Consider the following 15,321-nt stretch of genomic DNA (forward strand, 5'->3'; position numbering starts at 1 on the left):
CAGGAAAGATATCATTTCATTGGAGACAGGACAGAGAAGGTTCACTCGGATTGTCCCTGGGATGCAGGGATTGTCACATAAGCAAAGGTTAAACAGGTTGAACACAGAACAGAAAAGTAGAGCACAGAACAGGCCCTTCGGCCCACGATGTTGTGCCAAGGATTATTCCTAGTCTAAAATATAGTAACCTAACCTACGCACCCCTCAACTCACTGCTCTCCATGTGCATGTCCAGCAGTCGCTTAAATGTCCCCGATGACTCTTCTTCCACGGCCACCAATGGCAATGCAATCCATGAATTCACAACTCTCTGCATAAAGAACCTACCTCTGACGTCGCCTCTATACCTTTCTCCTAATATCTTAAAACTATGACCCCTCATGCCAGTCAATCTTGCCCTGGGGAAACGTCTCTGGCTATTGACTCTATCCATGCCTCTCATTACCTTGTAAACCTCGATCAGATCACCTCTCTTCCTCCTTCTCTCCAGAGAGAAAAATCCGAGCTTAGTCAACCTCTCTTCATAAGACAAGCCCTCCAGTCCAGGCAGCATCCTAATAAAACTTCTTTGCACCCTCTCCAAAGCCTTCGTATCTTTCCTACATTCGGGTGACCAGAACTGGAGCTGAAAATGTGTTGCTGGAAAAGCGCAGCAGGTCAGGCAGCATCCAGGGAACAGGAGAATCGACGTTTCAGCCAAGAGCCCTTCTTCAGGAATGACCAGAGCTGGACACAATATTTCAAGTGTGGTCTCACCAGGGGCTTGTAGAGCTGCAGCAAAACCTCACGGCTCTTAAATTTGATCCCTCTGTTAATGAAACCCAAAACCATATGCTTTCTTAACAACCCTATCCACTTGGGTGGCAACTTTGAGGGATCTATGTACTTGCACACCCAGACCCCTCTGTTCCTCCACACTGCCAAGGATCCTGTCTTTAATCCTATATTCAGCATTCGAGTCCGACCTTCCAAAATGCATCACGTCGCATTTATCCAGGTTGAACTCCATCTGCCATTTCTCAGCCCAGCTCTGCATCCTGTCAATGTCACACTGCAGCCTGCAGTAGCCCTCTATACTATACGGCACCTCCAACCTTAGTGTCATCAACAAATTTACTAACCCACCCCTCAACCTCCTCATCCAAGTCATTTATAAGAACTACAAAGAGCAGAGGCCCAAGAACAGAGCCCTATGGAACACCACTCAACACTGACCTCCAGGCATAATACTTCCCATCTACAACCACTCTCTGCCTTCTGTCAGCCAGCCAATTCTGAATCCAGACAGCCAAATCTCCCTGTATCCCATACCTACTAACTTTATGAATGAGCCTACCATGGGGAACCTTATCAAATGCCTTGCTGAAGTCCATATACACCACATCCACTGCTCGACCTTTGTTGACCTGTCTCGTCACCTCCTCAAAGAACTAAAGGTTGGGTCTCTACTCCCTGGAGTGATCCCATTGAAACATATAGGATTCTCAAGGGGCTTGACAGGGTCAATGCCGAGAGGATGTTTCCCCTCATGGGCGTGTCTAGGAGCAGAGGGTATAGTCTCAGAATAAAGGGGCACCAATTTCAGACTGAGATGAGGAGGAATTTCTTCTCTCAGAGGGTTGGGTGACTGTGGAACTCCTTGCCCCAGGGAGCTGTGAGGGCAGAGTCCTTGTGTATATTTAAGGCTGAGATCAATAGACTCTTGATCAGTTCGGGAATCGGGGGAAAGGGCAGGAAGGTGGGTGTGAGGAATGTCAGATCAGCCAAGATCCTATTGAATGGGGGAACAGGCTGAAGGGGCTGAATGGCCTACTCCTGTTTAAATTTCTCATGGTGTTAAGATGTGTTTTCAAACCCCTCTGCAGAATGACCTAGCTCTGATTTTGAGTTGGCGTCTTCATGTCCTACAGTGTTCCAGCAGCAGAAACTGTTGCTCTCTGCTGACCCCATCAAAATTTAAGAACCTCAGTCAAATTTGCCGCTTAACCTGTTCTCTTCTGGGACTGCAAAGCTGGTTTATGCAATCTCTCCACAGAACCTGACTCTTGGATCCCTGGTGAATCAGCTCTGCTCTCCTTCAAATGCCAATCAATCCTTTCTGAACACAATGCTCCACATGTGATCTCACCTGGACGAGAATTGTTTATGCTGCAGAGTTTGAAGCTGGATGTTCCCATGATGTGAAAAGGGCTAGAAAGATTTACTGATAGGGTGAAACAGAGTAGCAGCGAGATGATGCTCCCATTGAATACAACCAACAGCACAGATTGGTTGGGCTAAATGATGTGTTTCAGTGCTGTCAAACTCTATGTAATACACATTCCAAGTGATCATTCTTGCTAGGTAGCAAATAGAACAATTGTTTTGGAACTTCCTTGGTGTTAATCTTTCTGTTTATTCACATAGAGATGTACAGCATGGAAACAGACCCTTCGGTCCAACCCGTCCATGCCGACCAGATATCCCAACCCAATCTAGTCCCATCTGCCAGCACCCGGCCCATATCCCCCCAAACCCTTCCTATTCATATACCCATCCAGGTGCTTCTTAAATGTTGCAATTGTACCAGCCTCCACCACTTCCTCTGGCAGCTCATTCCATACACGTACCACTCTCTGTGTGAAAAAGTTGCCCCTTAGATCTCTTTTATATCTTTCCCCTCTCACCCTAAAGCTATGCCCTCTAGTTCAGGACTCCCCGACCCCAGGGAAAAGACCTTGTCTATTTTTCCTATCCATGCCCCTCATGATTTTATAAACATCTACAAGGTCACCCCTCAGCCTCCAACACTCCAGGGAAAATAGCCCTAGCCTGTTCGACCTCCTTTGCCCAAAACGTCGATTTTGCTGCACCTCGGATGCTGCCTGAACTGCTGTGCTTTTCCAGCACCACTAATCCAGAATCTGGTTTTCAGCATCTGCAGTCATTGTTTTTACCCTGTTCAACCTCTCTCAATACCTCAAATCCTCCAACCCTGGCAACATCCTTGTGAATCTTCTCTGAACCATTTCAAGCTTCACAACATCTTTCCGATGGAAGGAGACCAGAATTACATGCAATATTCCAACAGTGGCCTAACCAAAGTCCTGTACAGCCGCAACATGACCTCCCAACTCCTGTACTCAATACTCTGACCGATATGAGGTGATTGGTTGTCCGCCCCTAGTTGCCCTTGACAACATAGTGAGGCAATGGCTTCTTGAAGTACCACATTCCTAAGACATAGGTACACTCAAAAATGCTGTTAGTGAGGGAGTTTAATATGTCCATGGGTTCTGAACATCACTGGCTGGTCCAGGAGTTGTTGCTCCTCCCTAATTGCCCTCAATCTGAGTGGTTTGCTTGGACATTTCAGAGGGCAGCTAAGAGTCAACCTGGCTTGGGTCTGGAGTCACGTGTAGGCCAGACCAGGTAAGAATGGCAGATTTCCTTCCCTAAAGGCCATTAATGAACTAGACGGGTTTAGTGGCAGTGGCTGCATAGTTATCATTAGACAAGCTTTTATTTTAATTCCAGAGTTTTATTAAGTGCAAATTTAACCATTTGCCAAGGCAAGATTTGAACTCCTGCTCCCAAGACACGTGTAGTGACTGAATTGCCAGTCCAGTCACATTACAACTGTGCCTCAGTCTCCTATTCACTAATCCAGTGACAGTGAAGGGACGGCGATATATTTCCAAGCCAGGATGGGTGAGTGCTTTGGAGGGGAGCTTGCAGGGGGTGGTGTTCCCATGTAGCTGCTGCCCTTGTCCTTCTAGATGGAAGTGGGCGTGGGTTTGGAAGGTGCTGTCTGAGGAGCCTTGATGAATTGCTGCAGTGTGTCTTGTAGATGTTGCTTTATCTGTATTTGTACTCTTTTTTTCAAGGCAGCAGTGAATCTGAGGTGATAAAAAATTGACTTATAAATGAAAGAATTTCTAATTATAAATCCATAAATTTCATTTTTGTAGCTCCATTTACAAACTCAGGGCATCCCAAATCATCCATCAAACACTAGAAGGAATAATCCCTGGTATAATCCCTGGTATAATCTGTAGTGACTGTAACAGGTGGATCTCATAGAATCGGAGTGGCCTGATTGAGGCCATTAACCTGGATATAAATGGGAAGAGTCAGGGGCACTGTTCATTCTGAGGGACTTAAATCAATGTCAAGAACTCTCCACCTGTAGATAAAGGGGGACTGGGTAACGGGATACTGGCATAGATTAGATTACTTACAGTGTGGAGACAGGCCCTTCGGCCCCACAAGTCCACACCGCCCCATGGAAGCGCAACCCACCCATACATGTACCCCTTACCTAACACCACAGGCAATTTAGCATGGCCAATTCACCTGACCTGCACATCTTTGGACTGTGGGAGGAAACCGGAGCACCCGGAGGAAACCCACGCAGACACATGGAGAACGTGCAAACTCCACACAGTCAGTCGCCTGAGGCGGGAATTGAACCCGGGTCTCTGGCGCTGTGAGGCAGCACCACTGTGCCACCGTGTCGCCCACGAGTGAAGTCATTTCTTAATCCATGTGACTTAGACTCAGTTCAACTCTCTGTTTGTTAACTGAATGTTAAATCTGTAATAGCTTCAAATGATTTGGTTCTGAATTGGAATTCAATTGTTAGTCTGCATGAATAGTTTCTCCTCATGTCATTGGTCTAATTAATTAAAATGCGCACGAATGAAATAAATGCAGCAAAACTGTTCATTAAATAGGTATATTTTATTTTAGTGGGATTGTCATTCTATTGTTAAGTTAGCTTGGGCCATCAGCACTTTTAAAGACATTTTCACATCGGTTCATACAGCACACAGGATGGCCATTTGGCCCATCAAGTCTGTGCTGTCTCTTTGGAAGAGCTGTCAACTTACTTGAACTCCACACTCTAGCTCTTTCCAATGTTCATTCCATTAAAGCACTTTCCAAACCATAATGTCCATCATCTCAAAGGGCAAGTGGCAGCAGATACATTACCACAGCTTCCCCACCAAGCCCCTCACCATCCTGACTTGGAAATATATCGCTGATCCTCCTGTGTCACTGGGTCAGAATCCTGGAATTCCCTCCTTAAGGGCTTTATGGGCCTACCTACAGCACATGGACTGCAGCGGTACAAGAAGGCAGTTCACCCCCACCTTCTCAAGGGTGAGTCAGTGTAGGAGATAATGACACTCAAACCCCATGAACTTCTCCATTAAGAGAGAACACAAATAACAGAGGGAAAAGGTGGCTGTATTGAGGGAGTGCTGCTATGTAGGAGGTGTCATCTTTTGAATGCGACACTAAATTGAGATTTGACAGCTTGGTGGCTCAGTGGTTAGCACTGCTGCCTCACAGCGCTAGGGTCCCAGGTCCAATCCCAGCCGCGGGTGACTGTCTGTGTGGAGTTTGCACATTCTTCCCGTGTCTGTGTGGGTTTCCTCTGGGTGCTCTGATTTCCTCCCACAATCCAAAAGATGTGCAGGTTAGGGTGAATTGGCCATAGTGTCCAGAGGATTAGCCACAGTCGGTATAGGGTGTGGATTCCATGGGCTGAATGGCCTGCTTCTGCACTGTAAGGATTTTATGACTCGCCAATGGGCATAAAATATCACACTATTTGTGCTGAAGAAGAGCAGGCAATTGTCCCCCAGTGTCCAAAACTTATTCCTCAAATAAACCAAAATCTCACCCAGTCATTTGTTGCATTGTTTATGGGATCTTCCTGTGTGCAGATATAGCTGGTGCATATCAGACAATGCAGCATCAACAAATTACATTTCTATAGTATCCTGAAGATAGTAGATAGCCCTGAGGCACTTTGTAGCAGCATGGTGAACAAATGTGACACCAAGCCACTCAAACATTGCTCTTCGTGGAATCTTGCTGTGCGTTATTTGGTATTGGCTCATTGCCTTACAGCGCAGCACTAGCCAAAGTTTGGAAAGAACCTTGTTAGCCACAACAACCTTTGCATCATCCTGGCTATTTGAAAGGTGCTATATGAATGCAGTCACTCTGCCTTGAACTTATTCCCGCTGTGAGTCAGTATTGATTTGAAATGGTGGGGGGTGTGGAATGTGTGGTCAAGGGGTTTGAAGGAAATGGCTCACTAGGACAGGAGTCACCATCACGGCAAAATGAGCTGACGATTGCCCAGAGTCCGAACGGTTTGATAAATCGGGTCCGGTGAGGTCCAAGAGTCAGTGATTGTTGGCACACACGTCTCTCACAGCTCCTGACTACACAAACTCTTTCTGATTCTTCCCCACGGAAGGACATCTAATAGGCGAGGAACTTTACAGAGAGAGAGAGAGAGAGAGAGAGAGACAGCAGAGCCTCAGGCACTTGTCGACAATGAGATCTGACCAAACCAATCTTACAACCAGCCCCTGTCAGATGAACAGCCAGAAACGTCCACTAGAACGCTTCCATGTAACTTTCAAAAAACTCTAATTTTTATTTCATTCATTTATCCTGAGGGTTAACATTGACCATTGAACTTGACTCACCATATAAGTACAGTCGCTACAAGAGCAGGTTAGAGGCTAGGGATACTGCAGCAAGTAACTCACCTCCTGACTCCCCAAAGCCTGTCCACTATCTACAAGGCACAAGTCAGGAGTGTGATGGAATCCTCCCCACTTCCCTGGGTGGGGGCAGCTCCAATAACACTCAAGAAACTGCGCACCATCCAGGACAAAGCTGCCCACTTGAATATTTCCATACCCATCACTGCCAACATTCACTTCCTCCATCACTCAGTGTTGGCAGCGTGTACCATCTACAGGATGCACTGCAGAAATTCACCTTCCAAAGGGCAGTAGGTACATGGGAACCCTACCCCCTGCAAGTTCCCCTGCAAGCCCCTCACCATCCTGACTTGGAAATATATCACCGTTCCTTCAGTGTCGCTGGGTCAGAATCCTGGAATTCCCTCCCTAAGGGCATTGTGGGTCTACCTACAGCACATGGACTGCAGCGGTTCAAGAAGGCAGCTCACCCCCACCTTCTCAAGGGGGCAACTAGGGACAGGTGGGCAGCAATGCCCACATTTTGATAATTAAATTATTTTTATAACTCTAAAAGGATAGTGAAAAGTAATGGAATTTAACCACTTTTGTCTGACGTAGTTAAGTAGTGAATTAGTTGACTGATTTAGATGGACATTTGGCAGATACTTACCAGTGGAGAACCACAAGGATCGGCGCTGGTCCTCTACTTTTTGTCATTTACATAAATGATTTGGATGTGAGCATAAGAGGAACAGTTAGTAAGTTTGCAGATGACACCAAAATTGGAGGCGTAGTGGACAGCAAAGAGGGTTACCTCAGATTACAACAGGATCTTGACCAGATGGGCCATTGGGCTGAGAAGTGGCAGATGGAGTTTAATTCAGATAAATACGAGGTGCTGCATTTTGGGAAAGCAAACCTTAGCAGGACTTATACACTTAATGGTAAGGTCCTAGGGAGTGTTGCTGAACAAAGAGACCTTGGAGTGCAGCTTCATAGCTCCTTGAAAGTGGAGTCGCAGGTAGATAGGATAGTAAAGAAGGCGTTTGGTATGCTTTCCTTTATTGGTCAGAGTATTGAGTACAGGAGTTGTGAGGTCATGTTGCGGCTGTACAGGACATTGATTAGACCACTGTTGGAATATTGCGTACAATTCTGGTCTCCTTCCTATCGGAAAGATGTTGTGAAACTTGAAAGGGTTCAGAAAAGATTTACAAGGATGTTGCCAGGGTTGGAGGATTTGAGCTATAGGGAGAGGCTGAACAGGCTGGGGCTGTTTTCCCTGGAGTGTCGGAGGCTGAGGGGTGACCTTATCGAGGTTTACAAAACTATGAGGCGCATGGATAGGGTAAATAGACAAAGTATTTTCCCTGGGGTCGGGGAGTCCAGAACTAGAGGGCATAGGTTTAGGGTGAGAGGGGAAAGATATAAAAGAGACCTAAGAGGCAACATTTTCACGTAGAGGGTGGTACGTGTATGGAATGAGCTGCCAGAGGAAGTGGTGGAGGCTGGTACAATTGCAACATTTAAGAGGCATCTGGATGGGTATATGAATAGGAAGGGTTTGGAGGGATATGGGCCGGGTGCTGACAGGTGGGACTAGATTGGGTTGGGATATCTGGTCGGCATGGACGGGTTGGACCGAAGGGTCTGTTTCCGTGCTGTACATCTCTATGACTCTATAATAGAAAACCGGAAATTTCAGGTCAGTTAGCTTAACATCGGTAATTAGGTAAATGTTAGTGTCTGTCAGAAAGGATGTAATAGCTGAGCATTTGGAAGTACATAACATGACCAAACTGAATCACTGTGGCTTAATGAAAGGGATATCATACATGACAACTTTACTGGAATTCTTTCAGGAGGTAATGAGCAGGGTGGATAAAGGGGAACAAATGGATGTAATATACTTGGATTTTCAAAGACATTTGATACAGTACCACATCTTAGACTACTTAATGAATTAACATTAACAAGGGATTGGTAAAAGACTAGGCGAAAGTGAGGACTGCAGAGGGTGGAGATTAGAGTTGAGACTGTGGTGCTGGAAAAGCACAGCAGGTCAGGCAGCATCCAAGGAGCAGGAAAATCGATGTTTCAGGCAAAAGCCATTCGTCAGGAACAGAATTGAGATAAGGGGGGCATTTTCAAGATGAGAATCTGTAACTAGTGGTGTGCCACAGGGATCTGGCTGGAGATTCAGTTATTGACAATACAGTATATATTTATGACTCAGATGAGGAAAGTGAATGTAATATCGCTGGGTTTGCAGCTGGCACAAATATAAGTGATGAAGATGACACAAACAGGGATACGGGCAGGTGAGCAAAAATGTGGCAGATGAGATATGATGTGGGCAAATGAGATTATGTGGGAAGAATAGAAGAGCTGAATATTATTTAAATGGAGAAAGACTCTAGCAAGCTTTGGAACTTGGAAGTCCTTTTTTTTTTAACTTCACTTGTGGGACGTGCGTGTTACTGGCTGGCCACATTTATTGCCTGTCCCTAGTCCCCTTTGAACTGAATGACTTGCTAGGCCATGTTAGAGGGCAGTTAAGAGTCAGCCACATTACTGGGGGCCTGGAGTCACACGTAGGCCAGGCCGGGTGAGGATGACCAACTTCCTCCCCTGAACCAGATGGATTTTTCCAACAATTGATGATGGATTAACGCTCACCAGTAGATTTTTAATTCCAGATTATTTTGGAATTCAAATCTGGCTTGGCAGATACTGTATTGTCAATAATCATGGGCCCAACCCTGAGGCACACCAGCAGTTACACCTTCAAGCCCAGATCGCCAGAATTTTGCTGGAGTCTCTGGATTAATAGTCTAGTAATAATACCACTGGGCCATCAGCTCCCTCTGTTCTTGAATCAGAAAAATTCTAACATCTCAATAGAGAAGGCAAATGGAATCTTGCACATTCTTTCAAAGGGAATGGAATATAAAAACAGGGAGGTTTTACTCAAACTATATAAGACAGTAGTCACATCACAACTGGAATACTGCGTACAGTTTCGGGGACCCTTATTTAAGGAAAGATAGACTGGTATTGGAGGCATTGAGATAGATGATAAAGTGTGATCTAATTGACTGGTAGAGCAGGCTCAATGGGCTGAATGGCCTTCCCCCGTTCCTATTATCAATTTAGTCCAAAGGCAGATGACTCCAATTAATAAGTTTCGAACTGACCAAGCGGTGATGTCGTGATAATGTCACTGGGCCTAGTAACCCAGAACTCCAGGATAATGATCTGGGGACTTGGGTTTGAATCCTACTATGGCAGGTGGTGAAACTTGAATTTAAGAAAAATCTGGGATAAAATGGGGTGAAAACTATCCTCCACAGTTTGGAGCAGGCCAGGTTGGCCGAATGGACTGCTTAAATGCCATAACAAGTCTGTCATAGTCATAGAGATGTACAGCATGGAAACAGACCCTTTGGTCCAACACGTCCATGCTGACCAGATATCCCAACCCAATCTAGTCCCACCTGCCAACACCCAGCCCATATCCCTAAACCCTTCCTATCCACGTACCCATGCAAATGCCTCTTAAATGTTGCAATTGTACCAGCCTAATCCAACTGGTGCATTGATGTCTTTTAGAAAAGATAATCTGTCGTCCTTACCCAGTCTGGCCTACACGAGACTCCAGATCCATTGCCAATGGCTCCTACCTGCCCTCTGAAAGGGGCTTAGCAAGCTACATTAAATCAAGGGGCAATTAAAGATGGGCAATAAATGCTGGTTCAAGCAGCAATGCCCACATCCTACAAATAAATGAAAAGAAAATTAACAATTGATCAAGGCTAGACAAGGGGGACGCTCCCTGATGGTGGAATTTGGGGAACTGTTTCCCAGCAAAAGTTGGGAGGAAGGTGGTGTTATTTTCTTGAGAATATTGTAGCCACATAATATGACACAAAGAAATGGATATGACAATTGCTGTGCCCTCAGGAGCAAGTGCAGTATAACTGACGCTAAACAGCCAATCATTGTTATTGCCAAAATAAATATGTGTTCTGTGAATGGGTCATCCAACAGTCTCACCTCACCATGTAATTTTCTTCCTGTCTTTGCAGAATCATACAATGACGCAGCACAGCAGTTAATGATATGATGCAGTGCCAGTCGGCTTGTTTTGAAATGGCAACATGACTCGGACGTGTAGGACCACCTCACTCTTTGCACGAGAATGTGTTCATTGATGGACATTTTCAAGAGATTAACAAAAAAAAACGCAATGTATTATAATATAAAAAGGAAACTTGCATCAGTCAAAATATTGTTTTCTTTTCACATTGTTTAACCCTTTAAGTCAACATACCGAGTTTCTGTGTATACTATACATCTATAGTATATATAAGATGTGACACATGTTATGTTACCAATCCCTTTCACCAGTATGAAGCTGGTTTACCTCCCTCCCCCCTGCAAAAACCCCCCTCCAACCCCCACACCACTTCCCTCACCCTTAAACAAACATGAACTGTATTTGTGGAATTTGACCAGGATTAGCATTGCCATTCATGTGATAGATGTAATGTATAGCAAACATCAGGCATTCATTCTAGAAAACTTTGGAAAGTTCCTTGCCTTTTAAAACTTTCTTTCAACAAAATTTCTGTACAATCAACTTTCCAGTCAATTAAACCCTGCTTATCCATAACTGTTATGAAGTGTTAATTCTGCTGTCTGAACCTGGATTTTGCTGGAATTACTGTGTTTATATTAAGAAATAAACCCATGTATCAATGAGCACACCTTGTTCTCTGTGGTTATCGAATTCTCAATAAGAGGCAAATTTGGAAACCAGCGAGGTGGGATTACTGACTCGCGACCTTCGACCCAGCTACCTCTGGACTTCTTGTCACTGCTCGTCACCAGGCGTCCTGAATGTAAGACCCTTTTGTCTAACCCAGAACAGGACAGTAAAAGACTGACATAGAGCTTTACATCAGTGAGGCTTAGTTCAAATGTTTCCACAGCTCAGTATGAAGTTATGCGACCTCGCAGCCTATCAGAGTGACATCAGCAGATTGATGATATTGTACACAACGACTTCAGAACTCCCAACGTGGTGTGGTACAGCTGGTCGGTGGCAAACCAGGCGTGTCCTTTAAATAAAACCAGACTTCAACAATTCTCAATTGCTTTCTTGTTTTATTTCGTGAACAAAGTTAAAAAAAAATCACTCAACACCAGGTTACACTCCAACAGGTTTATTTGAGAGCACTGACTTTCAGAGTGCTGCTCCTTCATCAGGTGGTTGTGGAACGGAATCATAAGACACAGAATTTATAGCAAAAGATTACAATGTCATGCAACTGAAATGATATGTTGAACAGTGCAGTGCTGCCAAATAAACCTGTTGTACTATAACCTGGTGTTGTATGATTTCTAACTTTGTCCACCCCGGTCCAACACCAGCACCTCCACATCTTACTTACTGAAGGCAAGGCACAGCCTTTTCTCGAACAGCAGCTTTAATATAGGAATATGCCCAAGGCCATCTTACCAAACAGGACTCAACATCGAGCCACATTAGTTGATACGGCGAATGAAAAGCTTTCTCAAAGACAGCATGTTAAGGAGGGCCTGCACAGAGGAGGTGGAGATTGGCATCAAGGAGCTATGGTAAAACTGGAGTCAGTGGAGCAAACTCTCTGCTGATTGGAGGAAGATGGTTGGGGCTGTTGGAGGTCAGTTATCTCACTCCAGGAAGTAGAACATAGAACAGTACGGCACAGAACAGGCCCTTCGGCCCACGACGTTGTGCCGAGGTTTAATCCTAATGTGAAATATAGTAACTTAACCTACGCACCCCTCAATTCACTGCTATCCATGTGCATGTCCAGCAGTCGCTTAAATGTCCCCAATAACTCTGTTTCCACCACCACAGCTGGCAATGCATTCCATGCATTCACAACTCTCTGCATAAAGAACCTACCTCTGACATCTCCTTTATACCTTCATCCTAATATCTTCAAACTATGACTTCTCGTACCAGTCCATCCTGCCCTGGGGAAAAGTCTCTGGCTATTGATTCTGTCTATTCCTCTCATTATTTTGTACACCTCAATCAGGTCTCCTCTCTTCCTCCTTCTCTCCAGAGAGATAAGTCTGAGCTTATTCAACCTTTCTTCATAAGACAAGCCCTCCAGTCCAGGCAGCATCCTGGTAAACCTTCTTTGCATCCTCTCTAAAGCCTCTGTATCTTTCCTATAGTAGGGCGACCAGAACTGGACACAATATTCCAAATGTGGTCTCACCGGGGACTTGTAGAGCTGCAGCAAAACCTCACGGCTCTTAAACTCGATCCCCCTATTAATGAGAGCCAAAACACCATATGCTTTCTTAACAACCCTATCCACTTGGGTGGCAACTTTGAGGGATCTATGTACTTGCACACCCAGCTCTGTCTGTTCCTCCACACTGCCAAGGATCCTGACTTTAATCCTATATTCAGCATTCGAGTTTAACCTTCCAAAATGCATCACTTCGCATTTATCCAGGCTGAACTCCATCTGCCATTTCTCAGCCCAGCTCTGCATTCTGTCTATGTCACGCTGCAGCCTGCAGTAGCCCTCGATACTATCAACAGCACCTCCAACCTTAGTGTCATCTGCAAATTTACTAACCCACCCCTCAACCTCCTCATCCAAGTCCTTTATAAAAACTACAAAGAGCAGAGGCCCAAGAACAGAGCCCTGTGGGACGCCACTCACTACTGACCTCCAGGCAGAATACTTCCCATCTACAACCACTCTCTGCCTTTTGTCAGCCAGCCAATTCTGAATCCAGACAGCCAAATCTCCCTGTATCCCATACCTCCTGACTTTATGAATGGCCTACCATGGGGAGACCTATCAAATGCCTTGCTGAAGTCCATATACACCACATCCACTGCTCGACCTGTCTTGACACCTCCTCAAAGAACACAATCAGATTTGTGAGGCATGACCTGCCCCTCACAAAGCCATGCTGACTGCCTTTAATCACACTCTGCTTTGTCAAATAGTCATAAATCCTATCCTTCAGAATTATTTCCAAAAATTTGCTGACCACAGATATAAGACTGACTGGTCTGTAATTCCTAGGGATTTCCCTATTACCCTTCTTGAAAAGAGGAGCAACATTCGCCTCCTTCCAATCCTCCGGTACGACTCCCGTGGAGAGTGAGGAGGCAAAGAGCTTCGCCAGCGGCTTCGCAACCTCCTTTCTCACTTCCCGGAGGAGCCGAGGATAAATCTGGTCTGGCCCTGGGGACTTATCAATCTTAATGTTTTCCAAAAGTTCTAGCACATCAACTTCATCAACCTTGATCTGGTCAAACCTGTATCCCAGCTCCTCAAAATTTTCATTCACAACAAGTTCCCTTTCCTTGGTGAAAACTGAAACAAAAAACTCATTTAGGGCTTCCCCTATCTGCTCAGACTCCACGCACAAGTTCCCTCCGCTATCCCTGACCGGCCCTACCTTCTCCCTGATCATTCTCTTATTCCTCACGTATGAGTAAAATAAGAAATTGAACGTGACACAATTTGAAGACGCAACCTTCTAACCTGAAGCCAGATGCACTAGCGTTGCACCACAAGCCCATACCCTCAGGGTAGTGGCCTAGGCCCAACCATCTTCAGCTGCTCCATCATAAGGTCAGAAATGATTGCACAATGTTCAGTACTATTCGCAACTCCCCAGATACTGAAGCACCCTGTGCCCAAATGCAGCAAGGCCAGGACAATATCCAGGCTTGGGCTGAAAACTGGCAAGTAACATTCATGTCAAACAGATGCCACCAGTAGGAGACAATCTAACCATCATGTCTTGACATTCAATACCATTACCATCACTAAATCCCCACTGTCAACATCCATTGACCACTAACTAAACTGGACTTATCACACAAATGCAGTGGCTACAAGAGCAGGTCAGGGGCTAGAAATTACGCAGCAAGTAACTCATCTCCAGACTCCCCAAAGCCTGTTCAGCATCTAAAAAGCACAGATCAGGAGTGTGATGAAATACTCCCCACTTGCCTGGGTAGATGCAGTGGAGAGTGTGGTGCTGGAAAAGCACAGCTCCTGTACTTTGTACCCCTATTAACAAAGCTTAGATCATTTTCTACTTTATTGACTGCTCTCTCCACTTGTCCTGACACCTTTAATGACTTATGCACATATACACCCAGGTCACTCATTCCTGATGAAGGGCTTTTGCCCAAAACATCGATTCTCCTGCTCCTCGGATGCTGTCTGACCTGCTGTGCTTTTCCAGCACCACACACCCTGATCTCCAGCATCTGCAGTCCTCGCTTTCGCCTGGGTGGGTGCGGTCCCAACAAAAAGCTTGTCACCATCCAGAGTGGGCGACTGAACAGTGAAGGTGGAACAGAAGGCCTGACCATTTTCCCAACCCTCTCTGGTACTAAACACAGTACCGAGAATGGGCTGCAGGACCTCTGGCATTGTCTAAAAGGAGAAAGGGATGGATCGAGAATAGTTAGACCCAGTCAGCCTAACTTCATTGTCAGACAAATTACTGAAAGACAAAATAACTCATCATGTTACGAGGCAAGTTGTGAATTTATTAACAGAAGTCATGTGACTCCCCTGATTTGAAATTTCTGAGGAAGAGACACGTCCAATTGGACAAGACACCCAGGGATGGTGATGGTGTCTGGAAGGTATGATTCTGTAAGTATGACCAGGTCAGGCTGTTACTTGCCTAGTCTGTGAGCCAGCTCTCCCAATTTTAGCATCAGCCCCTCAATGTTACTAAAGAGGTCTATGCAGAATCGACATGGCTGTTTCTGCTGTTG

General features: G+C 45.3%; 1 protein-coding gene across 5 annotated transcripts in view; it reads left to right on the forward strand.

Moving 5' to 3' along the window:
• The window catches only part of znf521 (zinc finger protein 521), a 496,625-nt gene extending 485,366 nt beyond the window's left edge, over positions 1-11,259 (forward strand). For all 5 annotated transcript variants that reach the window (XM_043687613.2, XM_087986742.1, XM_087986743.1 and 2 more), the window contains one exon: positions 10,583-11,259. In XM_043687613.2, the coding sequence (XP_043543548.2) occupies positions 10,583-10,612 (30 nt within the window). In that variant the 3' untranslated portion in view covers positions 10,613-11,259. The remainder of the gene's footprint in view (positions 1-10,582) is intronic.
• Positions 11,260-15,321: the final 4,062 nt, after the last annotated feature.

The sequence above is a fragment of the Chiloscyllium plagiosum genome, unplaced genomic scaffold (assembly GCF_037043375.1).
Source record: "Chiloscyllium plagiosum isolate Xiang-an unplaced genomic scaffold, Cpla_swu_hap1 HiC_scaffold_4, whole genome shotgun sequence".
NCBI classification, from domain to species: domain Eukaryota; kingdom Metazoa; phylum Chordata; class Chondrichthyes; order Orectolobiformes; family Hemiscylliidae; genus Chiloscyllium; species Chiloscyllium plagiosum.